This window comes from Elephas maximus, chromosome 20, assembly GCF_024166365.1.
Source record: "Elephas maximus indicus isolate mEleMax1 chromosome 20, mEleMax1 primary haplotype, whole genome shotgun sequence".
NCBI lineage: Eukaryota > Metazoa > Chordata > Mammalia > Proboscidea > Elephantidae > Elephas > Elephas maximus.
The window spans coordinates 41,064,554-41,078,100 of record NC_064838.1 but is presented as its reverse complement, the minus strand read 5'-3'; the positions used below and the strand labels follow the sequence as shown (position 1 = coordinate 41,078,100).

The window sequence follows — 13,547 nt, the reverse complement described above, 5'->3', positions numbered from 1 at the left end:
TCAGTCTTCCCCTCAGGCCACTCCAGAACATGCAGCGCAGCAGGGCCCTGTCCCAGGAGGACTGGGTTGGCCTAAAGCTCAGGTATTTCTGACAGAGAAGGGACAAAGAAGAAAGGAAGAGAGAAGGGGGACGGTAGCGAGAAGGAGCAAGGTCAAAAGGAAAGGTAAGTGGAGGAGCCATGGATATGAACCAGCTCCCCTCCCAATTCCCCAGGCCCCATGACCCACTCGCAGCTGAGGGGTTCCCGATAGCACATAAGAATAAAGACTTACTGAGTGCTTACTATATGCCAGGGGCTATTCTAGATGCTTTCCCTGTATGGACTCAACTGTCAAGGCAACCCTACGAGGTACGTACTACTATCACCCACTTTATAGTTAAAGGAAACTGAGGCTCAGAGAGGTTAAATCAACAAGCCCCACGGTCCTAAGTGGCAGAGAGGGATTTGAATCCACACTGTCTTGGTCTAGGGCTCAGCTCTTCACCTTGACAGCCACACTGGCATCACCTTTACCTGTTTTGGGGGCTGTGTTTTCATATCACCTATACTATTTACTTAATCTTTTTCTATCAACTTAGTATATAAATAAATTTATATCTACCATTATAAAAAATCTAATTACTTGCAACGTTGTTGTTGTTATTAGGTGCCATCGAGTTGGTTCTGACTCATAGTGACCCTATGCATAACAGAATGAAACACTGCCTGGTCCTGAACCATCCTTACAATCGCTGTTATGCTTGAGCTCATTGTTGCAGCCACTGCGTCAATCCACCTCGTTGAGGGTCTTCCTCCTTTCCGCTGACCTTGTACTCTGCCAAGCATGATGTCCTTCTCCAGGGATTGATCCCTCCTGACAACATGTCCAAAGTATGTAAGACGCAGTCTCGCCATCCTTGTCTCTAAGGAGCATTCTAGCCGGGCTTCTTTCAAGACAGACTTGTTCGTTCTTTTCGCAGTCTATGGTATATTCAATATTCTTTGCTAACACCACAATTCAAAGGCGTCAATTCTTCTTCAGTCTTCCTTATTCATTGCCCAGCTTTCGCATGCATATGATGCCATTGAAAATACCATGGCTTGGGTCAGGCGCACCTTAGTCTTCAATGTGACATCTTTGCTTTTCAAAACTTTGAAGAGATCCTTTGTAGCAGATTTACCCAATGCAATGCGTCTTTTGATTTCTTGATTGCTGCTTCCATGGCCATTGATTGTGGACCCAAGTAAAAGAAAATCCTTGACAACTTCAATCTTTTCTCCGTTTACCATGATGTTGTTTATTGGTCCAGTTGTGAGGATTTTTGTTTTCTTTTATGTTGAGGTGCAATCCATACTGAAGGCTGTGGTCTTTGATCTTCACTAGTAAGTGCTTCAAATCCTCTTCACTTTCAGCAAGCAAGGTTGTGTCATCTATATAACGCAGGTTGTTAATGAGTCTTCCTCCAATCCTGATGCCCCATTCTTCTTCATATAGTCCAGCTTCTCGTATTATTTGCTCAGCATACAGATTGAATAGGTATGGTGAAAGAATACAACCCTGACGCAGACCTTTCCTGACTTTAAACCAATCAGCATTCCCTTGTTCTATCCAAACAACTGCCTCTTGATCTATGTAGAAGTTCCTCATGAGCACAAGTAAGTGTTCTGGAATTCCCATTCTTCCCAATGTTACACATAATTTGTTATGATCCACACGGCCAAATGCCTTTGCGTAGTCAATAAAACACAGGTAAACATCCTCCTGGTATTCTCTGCTTTCAGCCAGGATCCATCTGACATCAGCAATGACATCCCTGGTTCCACGTTCTCTTCTGAAACTGGCCTGAATTTCTGGCAGTTCCCTGTCGATATACTGCTGCAGCTGTTTTTGAATGATCTTCAGCAAAATTTTGCTTGCGTGTGATATTAATGATATTGTTCTGTACTTTCCACATTCGGTTAGATCACCTTTCTTGGAATAGGGATAAATATTGATCTCTTCCAGTCAGTTGGCCAGGAAGCTGTCTTCCGTATTTCTTGGCATAGACGAGTGAGCACCTCGAGTGCTGCATCTGTTAGTTGAAACATCTCAATTGATATTCCATCAATTCCTGAAGCCTTGTTTTTCGCCAATGCCTTCAGAGCAGCTTGGACTTCTTTCTTCAGTACCATCGGTTCCTGATCATATGCCACCTCTTGAAATGGTTGAACATCGACTAATTCTTTTTGGTTTAATGACTCTGTGTATTCCTTCCATCTTCTTTTGATGCTACCTGCATCATTTAATATTTTCCCCATGGAATCCTTCGCTATTGCGACTCGGGGCTTGAATTTTTTCTTCAATTATTTCAACTTGAGAAATGCCGAGCATGTTCTTCCCTTTTGGTTTTCCATCTCCAGCTCTTTGCTCATGTCATTATAATACTTTATTTTGTCTTCTTGAGCTGCCCTTTGAAATCTTCTGTTCAGTTCTTTTACTTCATCAATTCTTCTTTTGCTTTAGCTGCTCGACATTCGAGAGCAAGTTTCAGAGTCTCTTCTGACATCCGTTTTGGTCTTTTCTTTCTTTCCTGTCTTTTCAATGACCTCTTGCTTTCTTCATGTATGATGTCCTTGATGTCATTCCATAACTCGTCTGGTCTTTGGTCACTAGTGTTCAATGCATCAAATCTGTTCCTCAGATGGTCTCTAAATTCAGGTGGGATATACTCAAGGTCATGTTTTGGCTCTCGTGGAATTTGCTCTGATTTTCTTCAGTTTCAGTTTGAACTTGCATATGAGCAATTGATGGTCTGTCTGTTCCATAGTCAGCCCCTGGCCTTGTTCTGACTGATGATATTAAGCTTTTCCATCGTCTCTTTCCACAGATGTAGTAGATTTGATTTCTGTGCATTCCATCTGGCGAGGTCCATGTGTATAGTTGTCGTTTATGTTGGTGAAAGAAGGTATTTGCAATGAAGAAGTCATTGGTCTTGCAAAATTCTATCATTCGATCTCCAGCATTGTTTCTATCACCAAGGCCATATTTTCCAACTACTGATCCTTCTTCTTTGTTTCCAACTTTTGCATTCCAATTGCCAGTAATTATCAATGCATCTTGATTGCATGTTCGATCAATTTCAGACTGCAGCAGGTGATAAAAATCTTCTATTTCTTCATCTTTGGCTCTAGTGGCTGGTCCATAAATTTGAATAATAGTCGTATTAACTAGTCTTCCTTATAGGCGTATGGATATTATCCCATCACTGACAGCCTTATACTTCAGGATACATGTTGAAACATTCTTTTTGATGATGAATGCAACACCATTCCTCTTCGAGTTGTCATTCCCAGCATAGTAGACTGTATGATCGTCCAATTCAAAATGGCCAATTCCAGTCCATTTCAGCTCACTAATGCCTAGGATATCGATGTTTATGCGTTCCATTTCATTTTTGACAATTTCCAATTTTCCTAGATTCATACTTCGTACATTCCATGTTTACATTATTAATGGATGTTTGTAGCTGTTTCTTCTCATTTTGAGTCACGCCACATCAGCAAATGAAGGTCCCAAAAGCTTTATTCCATCCACGTCATTAAGGTCGACTCTACTTTGAGGAGGCAGCTCTTCCCCAGTTATCTTCTGAGTGCCTTCCAACCTGGGGGGCTCATCTTCCAGCACTGTATCAGACAATGTTCCGCTGCTATTCATAAGGTTTTCACTGGCTAATGCTTTTTGGAAGTAGACTGCCGGGTCCTTCTTCCTAGTCTGTCTTAGTCTGGAAGCTCAGCTGAAACCTGTCCTCCATGGGTGACCCTGCTGGTATCTGAACACCGGTGGCATAGCTTCCAGCTTCTCAGCAACACGCAAGCCCCCACAGTACAACAAACTGACAGACACGTGGGGGTCACTTGCAATAAGCAGAAGTAATGGTAAGCGTAAACACAAGCACCATGCATGGTTATTAAATTCTTCCTAGTCACCACTGTTTGCTGAGACCTCTAGCCTGCCACCACTTGTTAGCAAAGAGGGAATAAGAGCACCAGAGAAGCAGCACCGGATTCTCCCGGTGATGTCATCAGGTGGAACAAGAACCGCAAAGAGAAGAGCTTACTCAGCACGTGGGCAATGCAGTGTGATGCCAGTGTGCACAGCTCCCAACCATCTCATGCTGGGCCTTCCAGGCCATGCTTTGTTGACACGTACACTTCCAGACCAGAGTATGGGGGGAGGGAGAGGCTGGGCAGGCCCTGGGCAGACTTACACTGGTTCTCGAAAAGCAGGACCTGCATGCCGTACAGAGAAAAGGACTGCCGGAAGCTGTACGTCACCGAGTTCTTCTTCTTCTGGAAGATCTTGGTGACCTGTAGGCAACCAGAGACAGAGGCCTGAGCCACATCGTCTGCAGTGTCCTAGATCACCCCTGGGCCTGCCCCATCACAGATCTGGGAGCTTGGGATTCTCAGTGGCCTTGATGGTGACCATGGTCTTCTGGGTGAGAATTCTCTCTTCAGTTCAGAGGTGAGGAGGCCTCTGGGGCAGGGAATAGCCAACACGGGGAGGAGGGCGTGCCCATTCACACTGTGACTTGGACAACAATTTCTATTCCTATGAGTCCCCAATACCCTCCTGGCTGGAAGCAAAGCCCCACAGCCCAGCAGAGACATGGCTGGCACATTGCTGTGGATGGCCCCTGAAATGCTTTCTCACAGCCACGGAAGGTGCACACACCTGAGGTTTGTACCTGGTGGGCAGGGTGGGCAGTCAGTGCTCAGTGGCAACAGGCTCAGGGAACAACCCCTGCATGTAAGCAGCCGATGCCCAGCCCATGATCCTGGCTCCGATGCCAGAGAACACAATAGCTCCACCTCTGCCAGGTCCTGTACCATGTTCCTCTGATACCAGCGAATCTTCAGTTACAGGGAGGAACTTTCCATCCTGGCAGCCACAGTGGCTGGCCAGCATGGGTTGGAAGGGAAGGGAAGCTTATATTTATTGAGTGCTCAGTTTGTGCCAGGCACCATGCAGGATTTATGTCCGGGACCTCATCTGACCACTGTAACTCCCTGAGAGCTTAATTTTACAGAGGAGGAAACTGAGGCTCAGAGATTTGAAGTGACTTTCTCAAGGTGAAGTACTCTTAAAGGATCTGAACCCACAAGTCTCAATTTTAACCTCAGTAGTCAGAGAGGACCACTTGCTTCTCACATCCAGTCAAGCATGTGGGGGCTGGGACAAGGCCTTCTGCAGGAAAGCCAGTGGCCTGCAGGAAGGACAGAAACCTGAAGGACAGGATGTAATGGGCATTCTTATCCCATCTGGCTATCATCTGCCCACCTTTTCTCTGGCAACAGCTCCATTTCCCTTTGGGGAGCTCCTCTCCTACCTTCAGTCCATTAGCTCTGGAGGGTGGGGCTATGACCCTGGCTCAGCCAATAAAAAAGCACTGCATTGCCCTGGCCCCAGTGACTGGTTTATGGAGGGCATAGGAAGCAGGAGGATTAGTTCTGAGGTATTTGCTCAAATTCTCAGGACGAGGCACCCTCTTTGTGCTGGTTGCTGGGAGTTGCTTGGGCATCTTTCCCTTTGTGGGCAGAGCCTGCCTGAGTAGGGTGCCCGAGGACAGAAAAGCCTTTGCCACTGAGAGATGGAGATAATAAGGAGCCCCGATGACATTGTGTGAGCCTCTGGGAGCAGCTGGGGCTGAAGCCAGAAATCCCCTCAGGTCTTTTCCATGAGCCAATGAAGTCCTGTTTTCATCTGCATCGGTATGAGTTTGATTTCTGCCCCTTGCGACCAAAAGATTCTGGGCTAATACACTCTCCTACCTCCCCCCCGCCCCCCACACCCCGCCATGTATGGGTTTCCCCCCTGAAGACAAAAAGTCAAGGCCTCCTGACATGGAGGCGAGCTGCCCACAACACCCTGTGGATAACCACGTACCACCAGGAGATCATTAAACAGGAAGATTTCTCGCTGATGCAGTCCGAGTTTTTGGGGTTTATTTGGGTCTGGAACCTCGAAGAGCCGGCAGTAGCAGACCAGCCTACGATGGGGCAGAGACAGCACCTGTGCAAGGAGAGAAGTCCCGCCATCAGCTGCCCAGCCCCCTCCTCTGGGGCCCAGGCACACCCCCCATGAGGTCACAGCAAAGGTGTCCAGGCCTGCATGCCAAAACCGCAGGCTGGGGCCTCTCATTTGAAAAGGCCTCCCTCCTCTAGCAAACCCTGCAAAGAAGAATGTAGTTTTTCACTCATAGCAATTTCCCCCGCTGCTAACCAAAAGGTCAGCAGTTCAAATCCACCAGCTGCTCCTTGAAAACCCTATGGGGCAGTTCTACTCTGTCCTACAGGGTCGCTGTGAGTCGGAATCAACTCGACAGCAATGAGTTTTTGATTTTTTTCTGTACTCAGGAGCTACTACATAAGATTCCCTATTCGTGCTCTCCTAAAGGCCTGCGGTGAGTGTCCCTGCTGCTGGTGACGCAGCCTTTCAGTTCTTCCAGGCAGGTAACAGGCTTCTTACAGCCTCCCTCTCACATGGAACTCCTCAGCCAGAGAGGAATTCGTGTTTTCTGAGCCACTGTGATGTGCCAGCCACAAACATTAGCCTGTTTGGTGACTGGAAAAAAATTTTCTAGAGAGAGTCTACTCTAGATGAGGAAAGCAAGGCAGAGAAAGGTAAAGCAACTTGCCCTCAATCATGAGCCGGGACCTGATCCCAGGCGCCATGATTTCTCCTTTGCCAACCCTCCTTCTAAAAGACAACAGTGGTTCTAACGTCTGAAACACCTGCCCACACCCTAAGCCAGGCCCACGATGCTTTGTAGAATCTAGCTGCTGTAACTACAACCATCCACCTCCCACGAGGCCTGTCCTTGCCTTACCCTCCATTCTATATACCCGACCCCAAATGCGCCCACTGTGGGTTCAGGGGAACCATCTGCCTTTCACGTTGCCAGGACTGAAGCTGCCCTCAGGCCCAACTCAATCAGCTGGTATCTCAGTGGCCCAGGCCTGGCTACCGGGAGCTCTAGTCTCATATACAGACTGGCTACTATGGGAGAAATGCATGGCAGCTGTAGAGGGTGGAAGCAGGGTTAACTCTGCCTGAAACTGGAGGGGTCCCCCGGACTAAGCACACCAGGGAGATGAGTCAAGGGGTAGGAGAACTGTGGCAAACAGTTTGGCACGTGCAGCATCACCATTTGGTATTGTGGGAACAAAAGGATGAAGGAGGGAGGATGATGGGACAGGGGGCTGCAAAGGCAGCCAAGGGCCAGGGCATGGGGGGCTTTAAGGATCCTGGACTTTCCCTATGGGAAGCTGGTAAAGGGGAGGATGAAAGCTGACTCTTGGCAGTGGGTGGGGGCTGTTGGTAAGGGATAATGAAAGACAACAGGTACCATGCAAGGGACTGACAGACTGGAGGAGCACGTTCTCCAGGGTCGGCAGGGAGATGCTGCGGGGGTGGTGGTGATGCAATAGGTCTTGGGGGGATGAGAAGGAGAGGCTGAGAGAGTGGCGGAAGTGCAACCATCTGCCAGCAAATGGGGAAGGCGCCTGAACTGAGGTTGAAGAGGACCTCAAGGGCCACACTGAGACCATCTGCTTCAGTGCAGGGTCTGGAGGCCCAGCCACAGGGAAGGACTCTTATCAGCTCCTGGGAGGCTTTCCGCCTTGCCCACGCAGTCTCTGAGCCGGAAGGGATTGGAGGCTAGGGTAATCAAGAAAATGAAATGTCTTATCGTTCTGGAAATTAACTCAAGCAGCCAGAACTTTGGAGATGGGAGCCCACTGTTCCCCCAGGGCAGTACATCAGCCGGAATGTAAGCACAGAGAAATACTCACACAGCCAAGCCCATGGTGCAAGGATCCAATCTATGTGGGAATACAGGAGATAAACGAAAGAAGATATTAGCATTTCAAAGGGTACACTTGGGCCCTGAGGAGCTAAGAGGTGATGATGTTCAGTTAAAAAGAAGCAGCTCCCACCCCCATGCCAGCTTCCCTTTGGCTCCATCCAGCCACGCCACAGGGTGTGTGACCAAGTGGAAGGCTGGGTGGCAGGGCTCTGAGGGCGCTTTGAGGGGATTCCTGAGGTCTCCAAGGAAGCCTGCCAGCATAGGTGGGGCACAGAGCAGAACCACCACACAGTCTGACCACCACCTGTCCTAAGATCCTTCAGTTCTTTTTAGATATAACCCTGCGTAAATGTCCATTATTCTGCAATATCAGGAAACACTGAAGAAAAAGCAAAAAACCCCGAAATAATGTACAAACCCTGCCTGGGAGAGGCAAGGCTCCTGAGGTCAGAGCTGGCCAGGGAGGCACTGGGGGTGGGGGGTGTGCCTCCCCACAGAGACCCCTCTGGTGATGCCTGGGCCTGCCACTTACCGGCTTCTTCCCCACAATGAGCTTCTCCACCTTCTGCACCTGAGACACGTGGTCCTCGTTGGTCTTCAGCTCCCGCTTGCGGATCCGCTCATAGATCCCGACAAGCATCTCCCGAGGGATGTCCTCACCGTCATCCACACCTGGGAGGGGACCAGGGCCAGTGGTCAGATTGGGACTTGGGTAGCTGTGGCGGCTCAGCCTCGCTCCAGCCTCACCCTCTGACTTACCAGTTTCTAAACCATATCAGAACAGGGATCCCTTTCACCATCCGCAACAGAACCAAAGGCCTTCCAGACACATAGGCACCGAATTATAGCCAGTCAATTACAAATCTCAGATTCCCTCCACCAGGAGCAAGGCTGGCACATCCAGCTTCCACCTGGACAAGCATGGGGGCTGTGTCCCTTCTAAGCCATATTCAGAGAGCTTTGTAAATCTTACTTTGCTCCACCTGATCAAAGCCCTGTGAGGTAGGCATAATCGTCTGCTTTCCGCAGATGGGAAAACTGAGGCTCGGAGGAGGTATGGGGTTGGGGGAGAGGCTGTGAAGCAAGGGGCCTTGTGAGTTCAGGCTCTGATAGACATAAAACCAAATCCTAGTTCTATCCCTTACTAGCTGGGTGACTGTGGGCAGGTTGCCGAGCCTCTCAGCTTGGTGTCCTCATCTGTAAAACGGTCACCAAGAGCACTGAGGACTTCACAGGGCTGTTGTGAAGAAACAGGAGAAGCATGCGGTATGCTTAGCACAGCGCCAGGCACTGAGTGACAGCGCAAGAAACGGTGGCTGGTGTTATCAACACTATAGTAGTTGCTGCTGTTGTCCCACATCACACAGGCAGAAAGAGAGGCCAGGACTTGAGCCCAGCTGGCTCTTATTCCAAGCTCATATTCTTTCTTGTACACCACACTGAACAGCTGCTGTGAGAACAGTAATTCGACCCAACTCATGAGAGAAACACAAACTCATCCTGGTGAGATCTGCTGCTCCCCCATCTGACTGACAGGAGGCTACAGGTCTGGTGACAGGCTCTGTTGGCGAGGCTGTGGGGAAATGGGCCCTCTCCCATATCACTAGTGGTGTGGGGAAAGTGTCAATCCCCCTGTGGCAATTTGGCAGTGCCTGTCAAAATTATAAACTCAAACGCCCTTTGGTCTGATGATGGCCTTTGGGGAATTTATCCCATGGGAAATGATACATGTCCACGTTATTTATTGAAGCATTGTTTCCAAATAGCAAAACCCTGGAAGCAACCTGTTTACCCATTAACATGGGATTGGTTAAGAAATCATCACAAATCAGTACAATGGCATACTATGGACCTGCCAAAAAGAATGAGGGGGGCCACAGTGAACTGATATGGAAAATTTCTCTTACATTTGTTAAATGAAAAGGGCAAGGTACAAAACATTTTGTTATACGTATTCTACCACAATAAAATAAAATTAGAATCTACAGGGGATTCTGGGAAGATGGCAGCATAAACAAGTCATCATTCCGATCCTTCTCACAAATACAACCAAAAATACAACCAGGAGATTGTGCTTGGCTTTGAGCGACTCTGAATCGGGGAGCAGGGGGAAGCAGTGGGGAACTGCAGGCAGGCAAAAATCAACAAATGAACGAGCCACATATGGTAGGAAAATCACTTCTCCCAATGTCCCTACTCCTCCCTCAGCCACTTAGGCTACCAGCGGCTGTGAAGTAAAGTAGTGGCCCCAGAAAAAGGGCCTGCTTCCCTAACCACCACAACTCCTGCCTGTACAAAGAGACAGGACCCCAAGCTTCTGACTTAAAATCAACAAGGTAGGCCTTCCTGGTGGTCCTTTTGGAGTGTGCCAGCACCTCCCCAACCCAGACACTGCACTGTTGGTTACAAGCCTACTGTGAATTGCTGCCAAAGGCCTGTGCGGTGGAATCTGCTCTCATACTTAACACTCTTACTGGCCTCCCTGTGTACCCCATAGTTCAGGCCTCTGAAACCCACAGGACAGATGTCCTGGGGAGTCACTTCAGGTCTGCCGGTTCCCACTTTTGGACAGTGCTGAGGACTGCTGACTGAGGCTGCTGTGTGCTAAGAAGCAGGCATCTTTAATGGAGGATACGCCCACAGCCAACATACTACAGGGAGGGCTCTGACAGCAACAAGGCAGACCTCCCTGGAGGTCTCTCTGGAGCATGACAGCCCCTCCCCAACTCAGACACTGCCACCCGCAAGCCTGCTGTGAGTTGCTACAGGAGGCCCTGCAGTGGAATCTGTTCGGATAGTCGGCAATTTCCTTGCCTCTCCGTGTACCTCATAGCTCTGGCCTCTGAAACCAACAGGACAAACCTCCCTGGGGGTCACTTAGAGTTAGTCTGCCGCCCATATCCAGTTGGGGCTGAGGGCTGCTGACTAAGGCTGTTGAGTTCTGGGAAGTAGGAGTCTTGAGTGGAGGCTATAACCACAGCCAATGGGCTATAGGGCAGGCTCTGATATCAACAAGGCAGACCTCCTTGGGGGTCCCTTCAGAGTGTAGCTACCCCTCCCCAACAAGCTGGCTGCTTGTCTGACAGGAACTCCTGATATAAACACTGAAGGTCCTCTACAGTGGAATCAGGAGGTGGGTCATCTATGGGGACACTGCTCCCCCAACCACCATAGGGCCACTGGGACTCTGAGACCCAAGACAGATCTCTCAAAAGGCCTTCTGGGGAGTACTAGCTTCCCCTCCTCCTGAAACGGAGGCAAGTTTGCCTGTGCATCCACTGAGTGCCAGCTCAGATATAAGCAGCCACCGCAGGGCAGGGAAGGAAGCCTTCGGTAACACCAACATAACAGGGCAACACCCAGCCCCAAAGGGGGCTCACTGGGTGTGAATTTTCTGACTAAAAACATGATTGCAGAAACAGAGAAGGTAAGGGAGTAATAACCAGAGAGGGTTCGCCTCCTGGTGGACTGATTGATTAGTACATGATATCTCGCCTGAGTGTCAGTGCTCGCTGGTAGACAGATTGACCACAGTATGTTCCCTGGTGTGTTAGGGAGAGATTGAAGGTTGAAAAACAAGATCTGGTACTTTTGAATCCTAATTAAACCAGGGAGGGAGAAGGAGTTATCACAGAGAGGAAGAGGAAATGGTAAGCAAAGGCCAAAGGCTCTGCCCACCTAAGAGTTTCTTACAGAAAATAGTGTGGGCAAAAACACCAAATACTGAGGAAAACTGAGAAAGTTAACACCCTTGAAAATTCCAGTGCCCTAACAAAAAAATCATAAGATACACAAAGAATAGAGAAACAATGGCCCATCCACATGAACATGATGAAAGGAATGAAAGTGTATCTAGGGATGACCAAACATGAAAACAATGGAAGAATATAATACAACAACATAATTAAAGAACTAAGGGAAAACATAAAGAGTTGAAATTAATAAGGAAAACAATGCAAGAATAAAATGAGGATCTAAAAACAAGAGACTGCAACTGAAAGGGACAATAACTAAAATGAGAAGAACAACAGAAGGACTTACCAGCAGACTTAATCAGACAGAAGAAAGAGTAGTGAAGTAGAGGATAAGATAGTTAAAATCGCAGATGCTGAAGAACAACAAGAATGGAGGATCAAGAAGCCTGGGCACAGTTTAATGGAATTACGGGACAACAAAAACAGACCTAAAATACAAATCATAGGAATTCCAGAAGGAGATGAGAGAAAGGGACAGAAGGAATATGTGAAGAAATAATGACAGAAAATTCCCCCAATCTAATGAAGGACATGAATCTACAAATCTAAGAAGCTCAAAGAACCCCAAGCAGAATAAACCCAGAGATCTACACCAAGACACATCATAGTTAACCAAAAACCAAAACCAAACCTGTTGCCATTGAGTCAATTCCAACTCATAGCGACCCCACGGGACACAGCAGAACTGCCCCTTAGGGTTTCCAAGGAGTGGCTGGTTGATTTGAACTGCCCACATTTTGGTTGGCAGCCAAATGCTTAACCACTTTGCCACCAGGGCTCCACACCATAATTAGGCTCTCGAAATTAAAAATAAAGAGAGAATCCTGAAAGCAGTGAGAGAGAAACAGTCACATACAAAGGATCCCCAATAAGACTAAGTACCGATTTTTCTGCAGAAACACTGGAGGCCAGAAGGCAATGTATTTAAAGTGCTGAAAGAAAAAGAAAAAAAAAAGTCAACCAAGAACACTATACCCAGAGAAACTATCATTCAAGAATGAGGGTGAAATTAAAATATTCCTAGACAAACAAAAGCTGAGAGAGTTCATATCCACCAGACCAGTCCTACAAAAAATACTAATGGGAATTCTGTAGATGGAAGGAGAAGACACTAGAAAGTAATTCAAAGCTATACATAAAGAGAAAGATCTTTAATAAAAGAAAATGTGTGGACAAGTATACGGGCTAGTATAAGGGTATTCATGCTTGATAATTCTAAATGTTTTGTCCTTCATGTTTTTTAATAACAAATATATAAAAAGCAAGGATAAAATTATGTTACAGGACACATGAAATACAGACATAATTAGTAGTAACAACAAATGGGGAAAAGGGAGAGGAATGGTATAAATATGGAATTTATTGTATGTTAATGAAGTTAAACTGATACCAACTTAAGCCAGTATGTTAGAAACACAAACTCTTAAATGCAATATTGATTGTAACCACTAATATATAAAAAACATACACAAAAATAAAGGAGAAGGGAACCAAAAAGTCTCACTACAATAAACCAACAAAACACAAACGCAAGCAGTACCAAAGGATAAAGACAAAGAAGGCTTAAGACACACATAGAAAAATAACAAAATGGTAGAAGTAAGTCACTTCTTATCCATAATTACAGTGAATTTATATAGACTAAATGCTCCAATCAAAAGATAGAGAGTGGCAGAATGGATTAAAAAAGCATGATCAAACTACATGCTGTTTATAAGAGACACACCTTAAACCCAAGGACACAAATAGGTTGAAAGCGAAAGGATGGAAAAAAACACTCCATGCAAATAATAACTAAAAGAGATCTGGGGTGGTAATCTTAAATTCAAACAAAGTAGATTTTAAGATAAAATCTGTCATAAGAGATAAAGATGGATATTATACAGTGATAAAAAAGTCAATTAATCAAGAAAATTTAACAATCATAAATACATACGCACACAACATTGTGTCACCTAAATATA

The 13,547-nt window shown here is 46.8% G+C and overlaps 1 protein-coding gene across 9 annotated transcripts in view; it reads right to left on the bottom strand.

Moving 5' to 3' along the window:
- IQSEC1 (IQ motif and Sec7 domain ArfGEF 1) overlaps positions 1–13,547 on the bottom strand; it is a 456,568-nt gene that overhangs the window by 14,169 nt on the left and 428,852 nt on the right. For all 9 annotated transcript variants that reach the window (XM_049863199.1, XM_049863206.1, XM_049863200.1 and 6 more), the window contains 4 exons: positions 8,361–8,500; positions 7,815–7,844; positions 5,908–6,033; positions 4,229–4,328 (listed from right to left, as the gene is read on the bottom strand). In XM_049863199.1, the coding sequence (XP_049719156.1) occupies positions 4,229–4,328; positions 5,908–6,033; positions 7,815–7,844; positions 8,361–8,500 (396 nt within the window). The remainder of the gene's footprint in view (positions 1–4,228; positions 4,329–5,907; positions 6,034–7,814; positions 7,845–8,360; positions 8,501–13,547) is intronic.